Source organism: Thalassophryne amazonica, chromosome 22, assembly GCF_902500255.1.
Source record: "Thalassophryne amazonica chromosome 22, fThaAma1.1, whole genome shotgun sequence".
Taxonomy (NCBI): domain Eukaryota; kingdom Metazoa; phylum Chordata; class Actinopteri; order Batrachoidiformes; family Batrachoididae; genus Thalassophryne; species Thalassophryne amazonica.
The window spans coordinates 10,631,407-10,648,512 of record NC_047124.1 but is presented as its reverse complement, the minus strand read 5'-3'; the positions used below and the strand labels follow the sequence as shown (position 1 = coordinate 10,648,512).

The following is a 17,106-nucleotide window of genomic DNA, read 5'->3' as shown; positions in this document are numbered from 1 at the left end:
TGATAAAAAAATAAATAAAATATATAGTTCGTAACTTAGGTTTATTGGAAGGTACATCTATGTTATATCATTTGAAAGCTGTCTAAAGTCTAAAACTGCATGAACTGCAAAAAAAAGCAAACAAACAAAAAAAAAGATTTATAATTCATGTAACTATGACGGCGCTTTAGGGCCACATTTAATTTTTTTTTTTTTTTTTTAAGATTTCGAGAATAAAGTCCCGTTACTATTATACTGAATATTGTTTGATGCAATTTGTTTTTTTTTTTGTTTGTTTTTTTTTTGCTATTCCTATTTCGTAAGTAAAATGAATGCAAACATTAAGTAAACAGGGCTCCTGTACACGTTTTGCCGCCTGTACCTCAGTCACCCATTAACACGGAAACACTTTAATCTGAAACACCAGGTCTTCGGTTTTTCTGACAGAGTGATTCATCTTCCCGTGTGTCTTCGCACTCGCCAAGTCTCCTGCAGTCTCTGACCATCTGTCATTTTACAATCGTGTGAGTTTCGACTTTCGATAACGATATAAACTATTCGGACCGGGATCACAGTGGCAGTTTAACAGGTGGGTGAAGGTTAAACGATAAACTGACAGACAGTCCGAGTGCGGCGCTGTGACTGTGCTCAAAGAACGAGACGAGGCAGTAACAAGGAAGTTAATAACGCCAGCATCTAAAAAAACCGTTATATCTTTAAGATTATCTAAGTCCAAAGTGCCACATTAATGTGTAGTTCATATATGAATGACACCGTCTGATCTGTCAAAGAGTTAATGCAACGTTAAAGTTAGCTGGTGTTTCGCGTTCAGTGACTTTCACTCAAATGGGTCGATGACGAAAACAGGTTTTAAATACAAACCTACAGTAATAACAATAACCGCAAATAGTTATTTTGTGAATACTGTGTTTACACGCAATCTTTTGTAACACTACAGCAAAGAAGAAGGAGAAAAAAGTCTATAAATTGATCAAAAAACTAATATTTTCGCGGCCGGTAAACACGTACTTCCGGTTAGCAACACAACAGTCGAATTATTTTCTGCAATGAAATAGAAAAAAAAAAAAAAAATAATAATAATAAGAAAAAAAATCCGTATTTGATTTTTGTTGGAATAGGATTTTTTTTTCTCACCAAAATCTGAATTTTCAGTTGACTTTGTGGAAGGGGAATCACACTTTTTTTTTTTTTCAAAATTCAAATTTATCTAAAAATTTCTGTACAGTACTTAATGCACAAGTATAATCAAATTGCACAACATATAAACATAAAGATCATCAGTAACCGTCAACTACAACATATTGGAGTTCAATGTTTTTATTTGGTAAAATTCATTTTTTTTTTTTATTGAATTAACCTTTATTTAACTGAAAACCATAAACAAACAACAAAATTCATACATGTGTAAATGATACAGAAGATAAGCCATTAAAGTATAAAACACTTCCTATGTGGTCATCAGAGTTGATCAAAAATATGACTATTGCAGATTCAGCGTTAATTTGAGGGTATTTTTGCCCAAAATCTGAAGGTGGACGAAATCATGCTCCCAAAATTAGCTGCCAAGCATCATGTCGCGCAGTGAAATGAACACAAAGTTTTTGAGAAAGATTTGGAAGAGTTTGAACAGTTTTTTGTTTGTTTGTTTTTGACAAGGTACAGCATCAAAAACGGTGCGGGTCGACTTCCAGAATGTCGCATTGGCTTTGTACACATCCGGAAGTCCAGTGCAGTATTGGAATCTCAATATGGTTCAGATATTAGATTAGATTAGTTTAGATAAGCCTTTATTCATCCCTCAATGGGGAAATTTCAGATTTCCACACTCACATTCCACATACAAACAGCAATTGATCTACAATTATTACTTGTTTATCGTAATAATGGCACACATCAGAATTAGGACAACACATATACATTTGACATTGTTTATGTGCACTCAACTTGAAACAGTCCGTTTTCCATTTTGATGTGAGTGTGTTGGTAGCCGCTGCAACTATCAAGTTGCGCCGCCTGCCAGCTTGGGAAAGAACGGAGGCCAGCCACAGGAAGGGAGGGGCAGGAAAGAGGTGAGAGGAGAAAACTGGAGCATGCTTCAGTCCATGTGTAAGTCTGTCAGTTTATTGTCCTTGTGGGTTGAGATAAGAATGGAGCCGAATAATCTCACCAGAGCCTGGATAAATTCCTCTGGAGATAAACAGTGGGCAGTTGACCTTGATGCTAAATAGCCTGTAGTGTTGCAGCCGAGCAGTGAAAAACACTATTAACAGTTCCACTCGCACAGCCAAATCCCAATATTGAATTAAGAATATTCACCGGCCTCTGAAACCTTCAGCTTCAACTGCAAGTCACGCATCAGCTCCAAGGTGTCATCCAATTTGCGTCTGAGTTCAAGAGTCAACACAGTCTGAGAAGGCACTGCCTTGCCAACCTCATTAATCATGACGGACAAGCGAGGGCCCGTGGTTCTTGATGCCACCGTCTTGCCAATTTCCGGTAGATCAGGGCAGCACATAAGACCTCTGGAAGTGGACAAATTACAAGATTTCGTGAGAAAATTTGATTCAAAATGCACATTTCTGGTGGTTGTTTCATTTGAGCTCTCAAAAATCTGGATTAAAAACATTCACCAGTAGCAATGATATAAAATATATAAACAGCCTTGTTTTGATGGTGACAATGAGCTTCGGAGAATGTGAAATGAAACTGATAATATGTCGTCACTGCAGGTTTGAAGAACTCTCCGGAGGTTTGCCAGGATGGTGAGAGCTGGAGGTAACATTATTTTGATTGTTGGTATATTTCTAAGAGTTGACTTCTGGAATTTGTACAAAAACAAAGTAATGGTATCGCTGCAGCCTGTATCTTGTTTGCTTGTTTGGTTGTTGGCCACTGACCAATCTGTGAGCTGCGTCTCCTGGCAGCTGTGGTGCATATGACAGGGCACGGTGACCCAAATCAAATCAAATCAAGTATATAATTTGTTGAATTGTTTATTGTGGGTGCACATAGTGCCCTCTGTGTTGAAAGTGGGTAATGTATTCATTCATTAACCATTTTCCTTTGCATGTAAATGCTGGGGGTACAAATTCAACATTATATTCAGGGGTGACCTTAAATCAGTCATTCTGAAGGCCTTGAATTTGATATATGTGCATTAAAGATTAACTCGTTTCTCTGAGTATTCTTGGCTGTTACATGTCCCTTTTAATTTTTTAAAGCAAATTAAATAAAAAACATTAAATATCTTCTGTGTTTCTCACATTTATAGGTATTCTGAAGTTGGCCACGGTCATCTTTGCCTTCCTCCTAGCCATCTTCTTTCTTTTTGAATGGTTAGATATTAACATGGATTTTAGAGTGCGCCACTCGATTGGTGAGTAACTGTGCGAGAGTACTCTCTTAATGACTCCAAGCATTTGCCTTTTTGTTGATAAAAATTCTTACCGTAACAGTATTAGTACAGTAGATGTTCACTAAAGCATAGGCATGTACCTTGAAAAATGCAGTGAGTGAATAGATGTGATTCATTCACTCCAGAATGCTAAGATAGTAGCTCAACAATAATAAATGCTAACCTCTTGTAACTCAAAGTAAAAGGGCGGATAATCAAGATGAACATTTGGTGAATTGTGATGGTCCACATCAGTCCAAAAAGGACTTGTTTTACTTATGTAATATCTCACAGATGTGTGTGCAACCTGTTGGATGGATGATAAAAATTAGGAGCAGGTGTGATTCTTTGCGAGAAAGACAAACTGTTTCGACACAGAAATTGAACAAATGAGAGAAGCAAACTGTTCCTTTCTGAATGTTTCACAGCAGTTACATTCTGAGACTGTAATGCAGTTGTGCACTCCCCACAACCCCACAAAAGGTATACACTATAAGCAAATAAACTTGGGTTTTTGATTGATCTGGTGCTTCGAAGTGAAACAATGTGTAATAAGTTTATTGTCATTATAGGCCCTTTTACTTTGGTGAGTTTCAAGGAAAAAAGTGGAGGGGATGAAGTGATTTATCCATCAACTCATTCACTGTATTTTGCCAGTACCTCATGTGAAATTAAGCTTGCAGGATTAGATTGTATTTTATTGTAATATTGTTCTTTATTCATCTTGTAAAACCTTTGTTTGTTTGCTTTGGCTTTTCAGGAAAGAGTGAAATGAATATAATCCGTAAGTATCCGTGCCGTGCTTTACGGTCAGGAGAGTCACCAGATTCTTGCTGTTTGTTTGTGAATATTTTGAGGACACATGGCTATTTGGTATCTGAATAGAGTTTTGTTTTGTTTTTTTTCTCTGCACACAGCGACCAAGCCCAGCAGGAACAAATGTGGGTTGAGTAAGCCATGTTCGACTGGATACTTCTCCTTCAAAATGGCCAGTGGAGCTGCCAGCGTGGTGGGTCCCAGAATCTGCTTCGAAGACAAGATGTAAGAGGAGTGATGTCATACGTGAAAGCGTTTGTCTGCGCAAAATGACGTATGATTCACCATTTCACTTAAATTTTCAGTTCATTAAATTAAAAGCAAACACGCTTGGGTTAAAATAATCCACCTGACTGTTACGTAGCGGTAACTACAGTCCACGTACTGGAGAGGCAACACTTGGAACAGCACTTTGGCTGGTGCTTCGTGGAAGCAGATGATGAAGACTTGATGTTGTGAACTGTTGGTTTCTATGACACATTTTGAGTGCTTCATATGAAGTAAAAGTAAAGTGCATCTGTGCGCAGGTGTGTGTTTGTGTGAGATCTAAAACCCTGACCGGCTGCACTCTGACTGTGACCCTTTCCTTTGTGCAGACTCATGAGCAGCGTGAAGAACAACGTGGGGCGAGGAATCAACATCGCTCTGATTGACGGTAACATCATCACCTGGAGTTCCAAACAGCCGACAGACCAAATTGCAGGAATACTGCATGTATACTCTTAAATAAGAATAATTAGAGGCATGGAGTACAGTTGAAATTATACACCATGTTGGCTTCCAGGAAAATGTAATCACCCATTGTCTGATTGGCTGTTGCACGCACTTTCCGAAAACGTATAGTTTCACTCATCTTCAGAAAATTCCAATGAAATTCCACAATGAACCCGAGCTTCTCTTCTTTTAACACTAAAGGCCCACTGACACTTGCATGACTTTGATGCACGCACTTGCACGCCCTGTGTCGTGCAGGAGAGTAAACTCGTCTTTTAACGAGTGCAGACTGAATGCGAGAGGGTTGTTGGCACGTGCAGTTGCGCAAAGAAAATTTTGAAATGTTCAAAAAATCTTTCACACATAAATATCGTGCAGCATGGCGCCATCAGCTCGCCAACATGACGTGCAGCTCGTTAAGCGAAGTAAAGAAGAAGTGAACAGAGCGAGTGGTTGCGTCAGCGCACCGCATCAGAGCACAGCTGGTCTGATGATTAGAACGAGATGTTAAATCTATCATAAACATACTTTTACAGCTGCACACAAGAAGGAAAGAACATGCAACTGTTTTACCAAGCCATGACGATGTAAACATAACAATCACCTTTTTAGATGGCTCCAAATGATTTCTCCAGCTCGTTCGATGCACACAGGAATGAATGGCTCCAGGTGGAGCAGTCCTCTGTGATTCAGGATGCGATTAGAGCCGTTTTCAGCAGCCAACTTGCAGAGAAAATGATTAATCCGCTATGAAATAATTATTTTATATACGTAACATCCAACACTCAGCATGTGGCAGTCACGCACTGCATCCAGCTGGGAACACAGCGGGTGGGATCGTCACGACGATGTGCTTGCAAGTTTGTGCATCAAGTGTCAGCGCACCTTAAGATACAGGCAGAGCTCAACTATTTTCCATAACTGGTTGTTTTGAATTTTTTTTGGGGGGGGGGGGGGGGGGGGGGGGGGGTTGCAAATTATACTTTCCCATTCAATTGAATACATCTTTTTGTTGTGGCCAAAACAAGACATTTCATTTCATTTTCTTTTTTTTCCATTTATTTATTTATTTCATTCATTTAAAAGAAAAAAAAAACAGAAAAGCAGAAATAAAGCATCTCCATTACCAGAATGAAAAGGAGCAGAGAGAAGAACAAGTCTTATATTTTCTGCCCCTTTTTACAATACAATCTTTCAATATCCAGCGTCATTTTTCAACATTATTTAACAGATTGTATTTCTTTAACTTGTCACATACCACTGACTTATTTCATAATTATGACCATTATTAAATAGATTACATCCCTGACAGGTTACATTTTTAAACTTAAAACATTTTATACATTATTAACAAATTACACATTTTTTTTTAACTTCCTTACAGCCCACTAATTTTATAGTTTCATACTTACTTAATACATCTAGTTTAATAATTTGATGACGTCTTAATAATCTGAGCCTTCACCGGAATTGAGGATCCAGAAGAACACTACTTTGTTGTTAATTATGGCGATAGCATTTCGCGCTGTTATTACCCTTTACCTTTATGACTTTATGATGTCACAATGGGGAAGGGGCTTTGTTGTAGCTTTTGTTCATCACTTGACTGTTAACGATGACCGTAGAAATGTTCTGTGTTGAGAAGTCGTGTAATTGTATGCTTTTCTGCTGCAGGGAAAACGGGGGACCTGAAGAAAACTGATTTCTTCGATATGTGGGGAGGAGGTGAACACACTGTTTTAGACATTTTAATTTTGGACTGTTGCCCAGCATATAGACTGTTCCAGACATGTTTAACCCTGCAATGTTTGTAACGGTTCACGGTTCCGTCCTACAGAGGTGGCTCCTTTAATTCAATTTATCAAAGAAATTGAAGACGGGACAGTTGTGATGATGGCCTCATATGACGATGCTGCCACAAAGTAAAGACTTCTTCTTGGTTTTTAATAACTTGACCGATTAAAAAATGAAATGTGTTGGTGTCACCACAACTGTATCTATGAAATGATATCTGCCATCTTTTGTGCTACAGACTCAATGATGAAGCCAGGAATCTTATTTCTGAACTTGGCAGTTCACTTATCACCAATGTGGCCTTCCGAGATAACTGGATCTTTGTTGGGGGCAAAGGCATCAAAACCAAAAGTCCATTTGAGCAGGTAAGAAGATCCCAAAATCCAATGTTCCATAGCTGCTGCTGGGTAATTCTACCATAATGGAAGTACAATCGGATTTTTTTAACAGTAAACTACAATATGGGAAGATTTGTCTGTCATTGGAATTCTGTTACCATAGAATTCCCCACCTGGACGTTTGGGAATATTAAGCAACAGCAGCAAATATGGCAACACGAGCACCACAGTGTTCTTATCTGCAGTTAAACATGTTAGACATCCTCAAGGTCCCACAGCTGTTTGTCTCTTTGTTTATAGTCTAGTTTTTTTTTTTTGTTTTTTTTTGCCAGTAATGTTGTTTTAGGAGTTTGTGACAGAATCTTGAGAGCTCATGTCCATGGGTTCCTGTTGTCACCTCCCATAGTTACATTCTGACCAAAGCTAGCTAAGGAGTTGAGAGCCTAAGTTTGCAACTGTTCCAGTTCAAATCCAATATCCAGGCTTTCAACAACTACCTGGACTCAGGCATCAGCGCCCATTTACCTCGACAACAGATTTCAAGACGTCGGAAGTTCAGTCTGAAAGCGTGAAAACATATGACGCGTGCGACTTATAACCCAGAAAGTACAACATCAGGCATGAGAATTTTCAGGATGTTTCTTGAAATCTGGATTTTTCTATTTATAATGATCTGGGCAAAGTGTTTCTGCCTTTTTTTTTCCCCACAAGTGTCTGCTTGGCTCCCAAAATAAGGCTTAAAATGGGTCTAATTTTGGGTAAGACCCCGGACCTCCTTACAGCAGACTTTCAGGATGACTTATTGTCATGCCTGAAGTAGACAGATTGTTCAGCGACATGGTCGTCAGACCCGGATGCTAATCAGAGACCCAAGAACATGACTGGATGTCTTTGGTGCTCCATATATTTGGAGGATCCTACACTTCTGTTCCAATGACTTTGTGTCAAACGAGCGGTTGCTAAAGGAGACCCAGATGAGGTGGGCTTGCATGCATCATGAGGACACCCACATTGGGTACAGCAGATAGAAGGATGGCCTCAGGATCCATCCAGTGAGAAACAGAAGTGGTCCCGTGAGGAGGTGGATTTTAAAGGAGCGCATGTTCACCGTCCCGGTGATAGAAACCCTGTAAACCCACCCTGAAGTCCACTGATAAAGATCACGTTCACCGCCCGGTGACGTCAGTCGTATTTCGATGTTTTAACGGCTCGGTGTGTTTAACCTGAATGTTTGACGTTTTCCTTCCAGCACATAAAGAACAGCGCAGAAACCAACAAATTTGAGGGCTGGCCAGAAGTGCTGGAGATGGAAGGCTGTATACCCAAGAGGCAGGACTGAAACACAAGGTGTTCCCGTTTTTCCAGTCCTTCTTCTTCTCATCACATTCCTGTTTGCTTGAGAATCTTTTTTTTCCCCCTCCTTATTTGCATTTGTGTTAGTTGACTTAAATTCTCCAGTCCACACCCTGGAGGGTTTTTAAGCATTGTTGACTCCAAAGGCAAGATCTTTGTCTCGGAGATTTGAGACAAGGATCAGCCACCGTGAAAGACTTTCCTTCACCAGGCCTGAGCAGAAAAGTAAACCTTGTGTGTGTCACTTCGACTTTCCTGCTACTGGATACCGTCACATAGCCGCAGATTACGACTGCAAGCTAGTAGGTAGAGAACACTGATTGTCAGCAGCTCTTTTCCTCAGTTGTTAGCATACATCCCACAAGTAGCCGCGATAGCGTTATTGCACTTGGTATTTCTCGACTGAAACGGATTTGATAATTCAGATTACTGAGAAGGTTTATGACCAAATCCTGGATCCTGCCTTAATCTCAGCATCCTGTTTGTATGTTTATATTGTCTTAAAAGTTCAGATTTGGAGGCCGTTCATTTAATTCCAGCCAAGAGTACGCAATTCACTGTGAAGTTTGTATATATTAATTTAGCGCCTGAGATTAATGATCTGAATGTAAAGAATCCGATTGTGTACGTACCTGTTGATTTTGTTATATTTAATCTTTCTGTCCTGAATCGTAACCATTATTTTGTTATTATTGGCAGCGTTTGACCGCATCCAAAGAATTTCTGCATCATTTGCTGCTGAATTGCGTTGGGGGTGGGGGCTACTAATATGCACGCGTTTTATCCATTTTTGTTAAGATAAGCTGTACCTGTGGCTTCCTTTAATTTAATTTCACTTTTTTCTAATTGATTCCTTTTAAAAGGGGATTAACTTGAGTACACAAGGGAATTATTTGGGTTAAAATTTAAAGCGACAGGCAAAGAAATGAGTTACTTCATGGAAATGCTTTAGGACGCGTCTTAGCGTCTGCAGAGTATATATATATATATATATATATATATATATATATATATTTTTTTTTTTTTTTCTCTCTAATATTTATTCTTCAAACACCTATTAGCTTATTTCATCTGGTTAAAAATAACGGTGCATAACGTCATAAAGAGGTGAATACTGCAACCGCTAGGTTTAATGTTACGTTTATTGTAAAAGTAGCTACAGCTGCATTTGTAGTATTTCTGTCTTTACATTTGATTCAGATTATTTCAATCGATGTTAACTCTTGCACTTGCAACAGAATGTAATTTTTAACAAATCATTTCAGGTTACGTTTCTGCACTACTTCTATGTATTTTTGTTTTTCTCTGAAAAACTGCTGAATCAGTGGGTAGTATAAGTGAGATGAAGTGTATTCTGAGTAGATAACTCTTGCTGTTGTTTGTTTCTTTTATAATGCGCTATACTGCCCCCTGCCTGTAAGTTCAGGAAATGTTTATTAAAAAGAATCCCACCACCAGACCACAGTTGCATCCGCACATTTCTTAAGTCTCAATATAACAAGAGCATCCCCACGTGCACTCACTCGTATCCATATATTATATTTAAAAATAGCAAAATTCAAATATATCTTGAATGTTGTTGAGGTGTCTGAGGTTTGGAACCCTAAAGCCAATGCATCCGAGGCCAAACCATGTGGGGAGGGCTAATACTAGTGTGCCTAGATAGAGAGAGTGGCATCAACTCAGAACATGGTGCCACTTTGGTTCCAACTGCGCTAGGTACAGGTACTATCGAAATAAATATAAAAATAGTTAACATATCAAATTTACAAATTGATGATTTATTTAATTCTTTTAAAGCCTGATTTATGTAGCCGCTGCTCTGTAACTGTGTCATACAGTGACATGCCTGACAGTTTTAAAGTTCCCCGTCTCTGGATTTGGCTTTATTCTGGACTAATTTGACCCTCAACAAGCTTTTCTTTCTACAATCATCACCTCCAAATCAAAGGTAAGCTGTACAATTTCCTCTTTTACGACTTTGTGCTGTAAAGTTGCGGACTTTTCTGATCTGTTTGTAATCGCACTGTAAAAACTTATAATATGATGTGAGACGCAGGATTAAAAGCAGAAAAGTGTCAAATCACAGCTGTTTGTGTCTGATTTAACAGGAGCACATCAGACTTCAGGTCCCAGTCTGAACACAGTTTGAAAAAATAAATGGACTTTTAATCAAATCGGCGAGTGTCAGAGATGAACTTCTGTTGGACCGTTATGTTGAAGCTGGACCTCTGCACGTCCAGACTGCTCGGGGTTTTTAATGGAAATACATTGCAATCGGACAGGACATTTATCCGATGTGAGCGATATGTATGTAGCGGTTTAGTTACAGTCAGGAGGCGGCGAACATCTACAGGGAATCCTGAAATGGGACATGCATCTCTTAACAACTGGGTCAAAATTTCCTCTGAATTTTTTTTTTTTTTTTGCGGAATGTATTTGATCCATTATCAAAATGTAAATGGCGTGCGCACTGCAGAAGCAGATAAAGCAGCAAAGTGCTTTCACTGCGCGGCCTGACGTGCACGTCAGGCTGTGAAAAAAATAAACTGTCCGGCTTTCAATCATGGAAATGACTCCGGTCCGACATGGGAGGGGTTTAATGGAAATACATTGCTTCGGACGGGACATTTTATCCAATGTGAGTGAAAAATCCCTCATACTAAATCCGTTATGTACAATGTTTATTATATGGAAAACAATACAAAAAACATTGGGAATTTTTTTTGTCCGCTGACTGTGAATATCTGGTTTATATGATGATGGTTTAGGTGAATTTTACTGTACATGGGACTGAACAATAAATTTAGCTCTCAAAACTTTGATGATGGCTCTTCCATCTCACACAGCTGACTTTATTTAGATCTGAGGAGAATCTGTACATCTTGAAGCCCTTGCTTAGGGTGGTACATAAAAATGGTCAAAAAATTTTTTTCCAAAAAACTTCAAGTCTCACCCTCTAAATTTGTTGTACCTAACATAAAAACACATCATGTACAATTTCATAAAACTCTAATACTTTTTACTGGTAGCACACAGCCCTTAAAGATTTTGCTGGCAATAACTTTGTCATATAGTATGGTCATTTCCAGATATTTCCAAATTATTTCTGTCAGTTTAATATTGATATGTCAGGACAGAAATTATGGCAATACATTGGAAAATCAAATCTTTTCATATCCCATAAAATAGTTAACACTAAAACATGAATTGTGAGATGCAGTTCTTCTCGTACATGTATCATGCTCCTACAATACCTACATACTGGGGTAGCAAAGATTTTGTAACAAGCAAACATTGCATTTTCATTTTATTGATGAAATACTGTTTCATTATTGATACATTTAAATAAGTGTATGCTTTATATATTTCCACATATATTTTGATCTAGCTCCAAACAATAATATTCTTTATGCCTTGCAGTACTTAATATTCAAAAATGTATGAATCAGCACAAGAACCAATTATACAGCTGTGTAACATAAAAGAACATCCTTTGCTGCCGTTTCAGTCAGAATATAGGTGGCACTTCTGTCTGTTGTTTTGGTCCTATCCAATGCTGCTGCAAGTCCTGGTGTTACAACAGCTTTAATTTTACTGGCTTTTTGTGGCACTGGCATAACAAATTCTTCATCTGGACTTTCTGTGTTCTCTTCACTCTGGCTGCAGACAGTGTCAGGTAGTGAGACATTAGATGGTCCAGGCTCCTCCAGTTTCTCTTTGTATTTTGCTTCTGCAGCTTTCCTTTTTTCTGCTCTTTGTTCTTTGGCAGTTTGTATTTTATCTATGCCTGTCATGCATCCTCTACCTTTCTCTCGCTGAGCAAGTAGGAACTGTCTGTCATCTTCAAACTTTATCATTGTTAGGACATCCTGATGTGCCATGTCAAACAAGTCCTCCAAAGATTCACAAAACACTGTTTCATCTTTCTTCTGCTTGTCTGTATTGCGATTCTTGGTCTTTTTTAATGTTTTCCATTTTCCGAACACCTTTTCTAACTTTGTGATCAGATGCTGCTTTGCCCTCAGTGGGATTCTAGCTCTCTCCCAAAAAGGAATTGCCATGTCTATAGAGGTCACAGCAGCATCATGGACAGTTTTCTTCAAATCAGTGTGTTTGAAGAAAAATACCTTGAGTATTTGCCCATTTGAGGGCAATTTGTTTCCCTTTATTTCAGTCGGCGGAACCAATAAGGTATACAAATGTTCTACTTCTAGTAGCTGACAAGTTTTACTGAAGTTTCCAGTTAATGGTTAAGCATGTTAAGTCAGCAAGTGTCTCTTTTTACATTTATCTCATGTTAGATTCACCATCACCAAAGATCTGAAAGAAAAGAAGCTGTGAATTGAAGCAAAATTTTCAGCTTGTAGCCTAAAATAACATTTTTGAAAGTATGTTGTGAGAAATATTTAAACCCAGGTATAGTTTTAAATTGAAGATAAAATTGTACTTTAGTTACACTCAGGTGGTTAACTTCTATCCACTTTAAAAGTGATGTGATTAGATACTGGATAATGGATAACTTATTGCACGGGCACTCGGGCAGCGATAACTGATATATTTACAACCTTCAGCTATGATGTGCTACCTCTAAATATTAATGTATGACAAAAATATTTGGCAGGCTTTCTTTTTTCCCAAAGCATCATAAAATGAAGGGGTGAGAGTAATGAATTTCCAACTTTTATTTTTTTGAACCACCCTACCCTTGCTGTGTCTATTTGTGCCTCCAAATGCACAACCCGTCATTTTCAGCAAATAAATAAAATAGCTGGATTTACATGCAGATTAACAGCGAACGCTATTTTGAACCCAAGATGGCACCAGGAGTTACGTGACTGATTTTTCTTCGACTCGTCATGTTGTCACTCTATCTAGGCACACTACTTAACGCACCTGAAGGCTGATGCTGATCATTTTTCATATGCAACATCTGCATTTATCTAAACCTCACAGATAGATGGCGCCATTTCTTTATTTAATTTGGCCTTTGTTGCATTTTGTTATAACAGTGGAACTGCTGAAGGGACTTTAGTTGATCAAATGTACACTAATGGTGCCGTCTGTGGTTTTCATTTCCCTGTTTGTCAGAATTTCTTGTGACTGCGTTACTGTGTGTTCAGAACAAAGGTTAAAATAATCCACTTTCTACAAATACACACAAAACCTTTGACATGATACTCCAGATTCCTCTCTGGTTTTGCAGCTTCTGACCTTTTGACTTCCTTATTCCCACTAAATAAAACGCGCAGTGTTGTCCCACTGATCTCCTGCAGAAAATCCCGTTAACATTTTGTGCCCGCAGATGTGAAAGCTGTTTCTTTCAAGCGACTATGTGCGTCTCAGCGTACACCTGCATGTGTCGGGAAGCGAAGACGGGGGTGCATCTATGTGCACCGTCTGCAGCTTGTTTCATATAAACCCGCCGCCACACACACCATGTATTATGTACGAACACAGGATGTCTCAGACCGCTCTGATCTGAGGTGTCTCGAGGGAACACATCATAATTAAGAGGAAAACACACAACCAACTTATTTTGTTCACGGTTCCCGAAATAAATCTCTCCGCTTAATAATAAGTCCTGCTGCCTCAAAGCAAATCAGTGCACAATTTTGTCATTCCCTGTTGCCTTGGTTTGACCCAAGACCTCTGAACTCTGCCATTTCTGCTCACTGACCAAGTCACATTCATGCAAAACACAACTTCTTTTTGCAGTGTTAAAACTTTTTTTTTTTGGCTACATTCTGACACTACCTCTGTCTGCCTGCCTCACGCTAATAAAACTTTTTAACCCAAATGTGTTTAAGCACACAAACACTAACAGACAACTATATGCACCATATGTTGCAGAGAATAAGTCGTGGTATTTATTATTATTATTTCATTTTTTACTAGTTTGAGAAGTCCTGCAACTTATTCTTTGGTGCGACTTATATACGGAAAAAAAAAAAAATCACATGTTCATAATTTTATTATTATTAACAATAACAGTTTATGTAAGACTTTCCCAAGTATAAACTCCAGTAATAAAAGAATAAATGTCAATAGTAAAAATACACTACAATGATGTATAAATAAATAGCTAAAAATGAAATAAAAACAAAATAAAGAGCTGATAATATAGAAGAAAGGCGTAACATACACTTCTGGAGTAAAAAGACTTTTTTTTTTGTACTAGAAAATATGACCATGCAAAGATATAAAAAGTAAACAAAGGCACCATTTAGCCTGTAGGGGGTGCTGCTTACAGTACAGGATGTTCAGGCATGAGCAGTGTTGTATAAAGTACCGGAAAATCACACTTAAGTAAAAGTACAGATACCCATTAAAAAAATGACTTTGGTAGAAGTTCAATTAACCGATTGAAATGCTACTCAAGTAAAAGTCTTAAAGTATCTAGTATTTATTGTACTTAAGTATGACAAGTAATGTACAACTAAATGTACTCAAGTATTGAGAGTAAGTACAAATAAATGTTAATAATCAAAAATGGACTGATTTTTTATATTAAAGTTTATCTAGGCTTGTATGGCCTTTATCTAGGCCATCACTTGACCCAGCTATCTTAGCTAATTATAGGCCAATCTCCAACCTTCCTTTTCTCTCAAAAATTCTTGAAAGGGTAGTTGTAAAACAGCTAACTGATCATCTGCAGAGGAATGGTCTATTTGAAGAGTTTCAGTCAGGTTTTAGAATTCATCATAGTACAGAAACAGCATTAGTGAAGGTTACAAATGATCTTCTTATGGCCTCGGACAGTGGACTCATCTCTGTGCTTGTTCTGTTAGACCTCAGTGCTGCTTTTGATACTGTTGACCATAAAATTTTATTACAGAGATTAGAGCATGCCATAGGTATTAAAGGCACTGCGCTGCGGTGGTTTGAATCATATTTGTCTAATAGATTACAATTTGTTCATGTAAATGGGGAATCTTCTTCACAGACTAAAGTTAATTATGGAGTTCCACAAGGTTCTGTGCTAGGACCAATTTTATTCACTTTATACATGCTTCCCTTAGGCAGTATTATTAGACGGTATTGCTTAAATTTTCATTGTTACGCAGATGATACCCAGCTTTATCTATCCATGAAGCCAGAGGACACACACCAATTAGCTAAACTGCAGGATTGTCTTACAGACATAAAGACATGGATGACCTCTAATTTCCTGCTTTTAAACTCAGATAAAACTGAAGTTATTGTACTTGGCCCCACAAATCTTAGAAGCATGGTGTCTAACCAGATCCTTACTGTGGATGGCATTACCCTGACCTCTAGTAATACTGTGAGAAATCTTGGAGTCATTTTTGATCAGGATATGTCATTCAAAGCGCATATTAAACAAATATGTAGGACTGCTTTTTTGCATTTACGCAATATCTCTAAAATCAGAAAGGTCTTGTCTCAGAGTGATGCTGAAAAACTAATTCATGCATTTATTTCCTCTAGGCTGGACTATTGTAATTCATTATTATCAGGTTGTCCTAAAAGTTCCCTAAAAAGCCTTCAGTTAATTCAAAATGCTGCAGCTAGAGTACTGACGGGGACTAGAAGGAGAGAGCATATCTCACCCATATTGGCCTCTCTTCATTGGCTTCCTGTTAATTCTAGAATAGAATTTAAAATTCTTCTTCTTACTTATAAGGTTTTGAATAATCAGGTCCCATCTTATCTTAGGGACCTCGTAGTACCATATCACCCCAATAGAGCACTTCGCTCTCAGACTGCAGGCTTACTTGTAGTTCCTAGGGTTTGTAAGAGTAGAATGGGAGGCAGAGCCTTCAGCTTTCAGGCTCCTCTCCTGTGGAACCAGCTCCCAATTCAGATCAGGGAGACAGACACCCTCTCTACTTTTAAGATTAGGCTTAAAACTTTCCTTTTTGCTAAAGCTTATAGTTAGGGCTGGATCAGGTGACCCTGAACCATCCCTTAGTTATGCTGCTATAGACGTAGACTGCTGGGGGGTTCCCATGATGCACTGTTTCTTTCTCTTTTTGCTCTGTATGCACCACTCTGCATTTAATCATTAGTGATCGATCTCTGCTCCCCTCCACAGCATGTCTTTTTCCTGGTTCTCTCCCTCAGCCCCAACCAGTCCCAGCAGAAGACTGCCCCTCCCTGAGCCTGGTTCTGCTGGAGGTTTCTTCCTGTTAAAAGGGAGTTTTTCCTTCCCACTGTAGCCAAGTGCTTGCTCACAGGGGGTCGTTTTGACCGTTGGGGTTTTACATAATTATTGTATGGCCTTGCCTTACAATATAAAGCGCCTTGGGGCAACTGTTTGTTGTGATTTGGCGCTATATAAAAAAAATTGAGAAATATATAAATGACTGGTAGTATTAGTCAAAATACTGAAAATTCTGCACATCACACAAAACACTTCAGAAACAAGGTTTCAAAACCTAAACGAGAGTAGGCTGCTCACTAGGTGTTCACAGGAAACAGTTATTTCTGTATGTATTTATTTATTTTCATTGTTACATGGTTTTATCTTTTCTGTTTTGTTTCATTAGGTTCTTTTTGTCTTTTTCTCTAAAATTGTACTGTAACATTATTAGTCTATTATTATTGACTATTATTGTCTATTATGTAGACTGTTATTGTTGTTGCTATAATATATGAATAAAAATAAATTAAAAAATTACAATTTGACTCTTTTACAACAACGAACGCTGAGCCGTTAATTATACAGACAAC

At 38.3% G+C, this 17,106-nt stretch overlaps 1 protein-coding gene across 1 annotated transcript; it reads left to right on the top strand.

Moving 5' to 3' along the window:
* The first annotated feature begins 435 nt into the window (after positions 1–435).
* fam3c (FAM3 metabolism regulating signaling molecule C) lies at positions 436–9,163 on the top strand. The gene is made up of 10 exons (XM_034163561.1): positions 436–568; positions 2,730–2,775; positions 3,272–3,376; positions 4,155–4,178; positions 4,312–4,435; positions 4,807–4,865; positions 6,599–6,649; positions 6,762–6,846; positions 6,957–7,083; positions 8,306–9,163. Exons 2-10 carry the CDS (start codon positions 2,760–2,762, stop codon positions 8,393–8,395), a joined length of 681 nt encoding a protein of 226 aa, XP_034019452.1. The 5' UTR covers positions 436–568; positions 2,730–2,759; the 3' UTR covers positions 8,396–9,163.
* Positions 9,164–17,106: the final 7,943 nt, after the last annotated feature.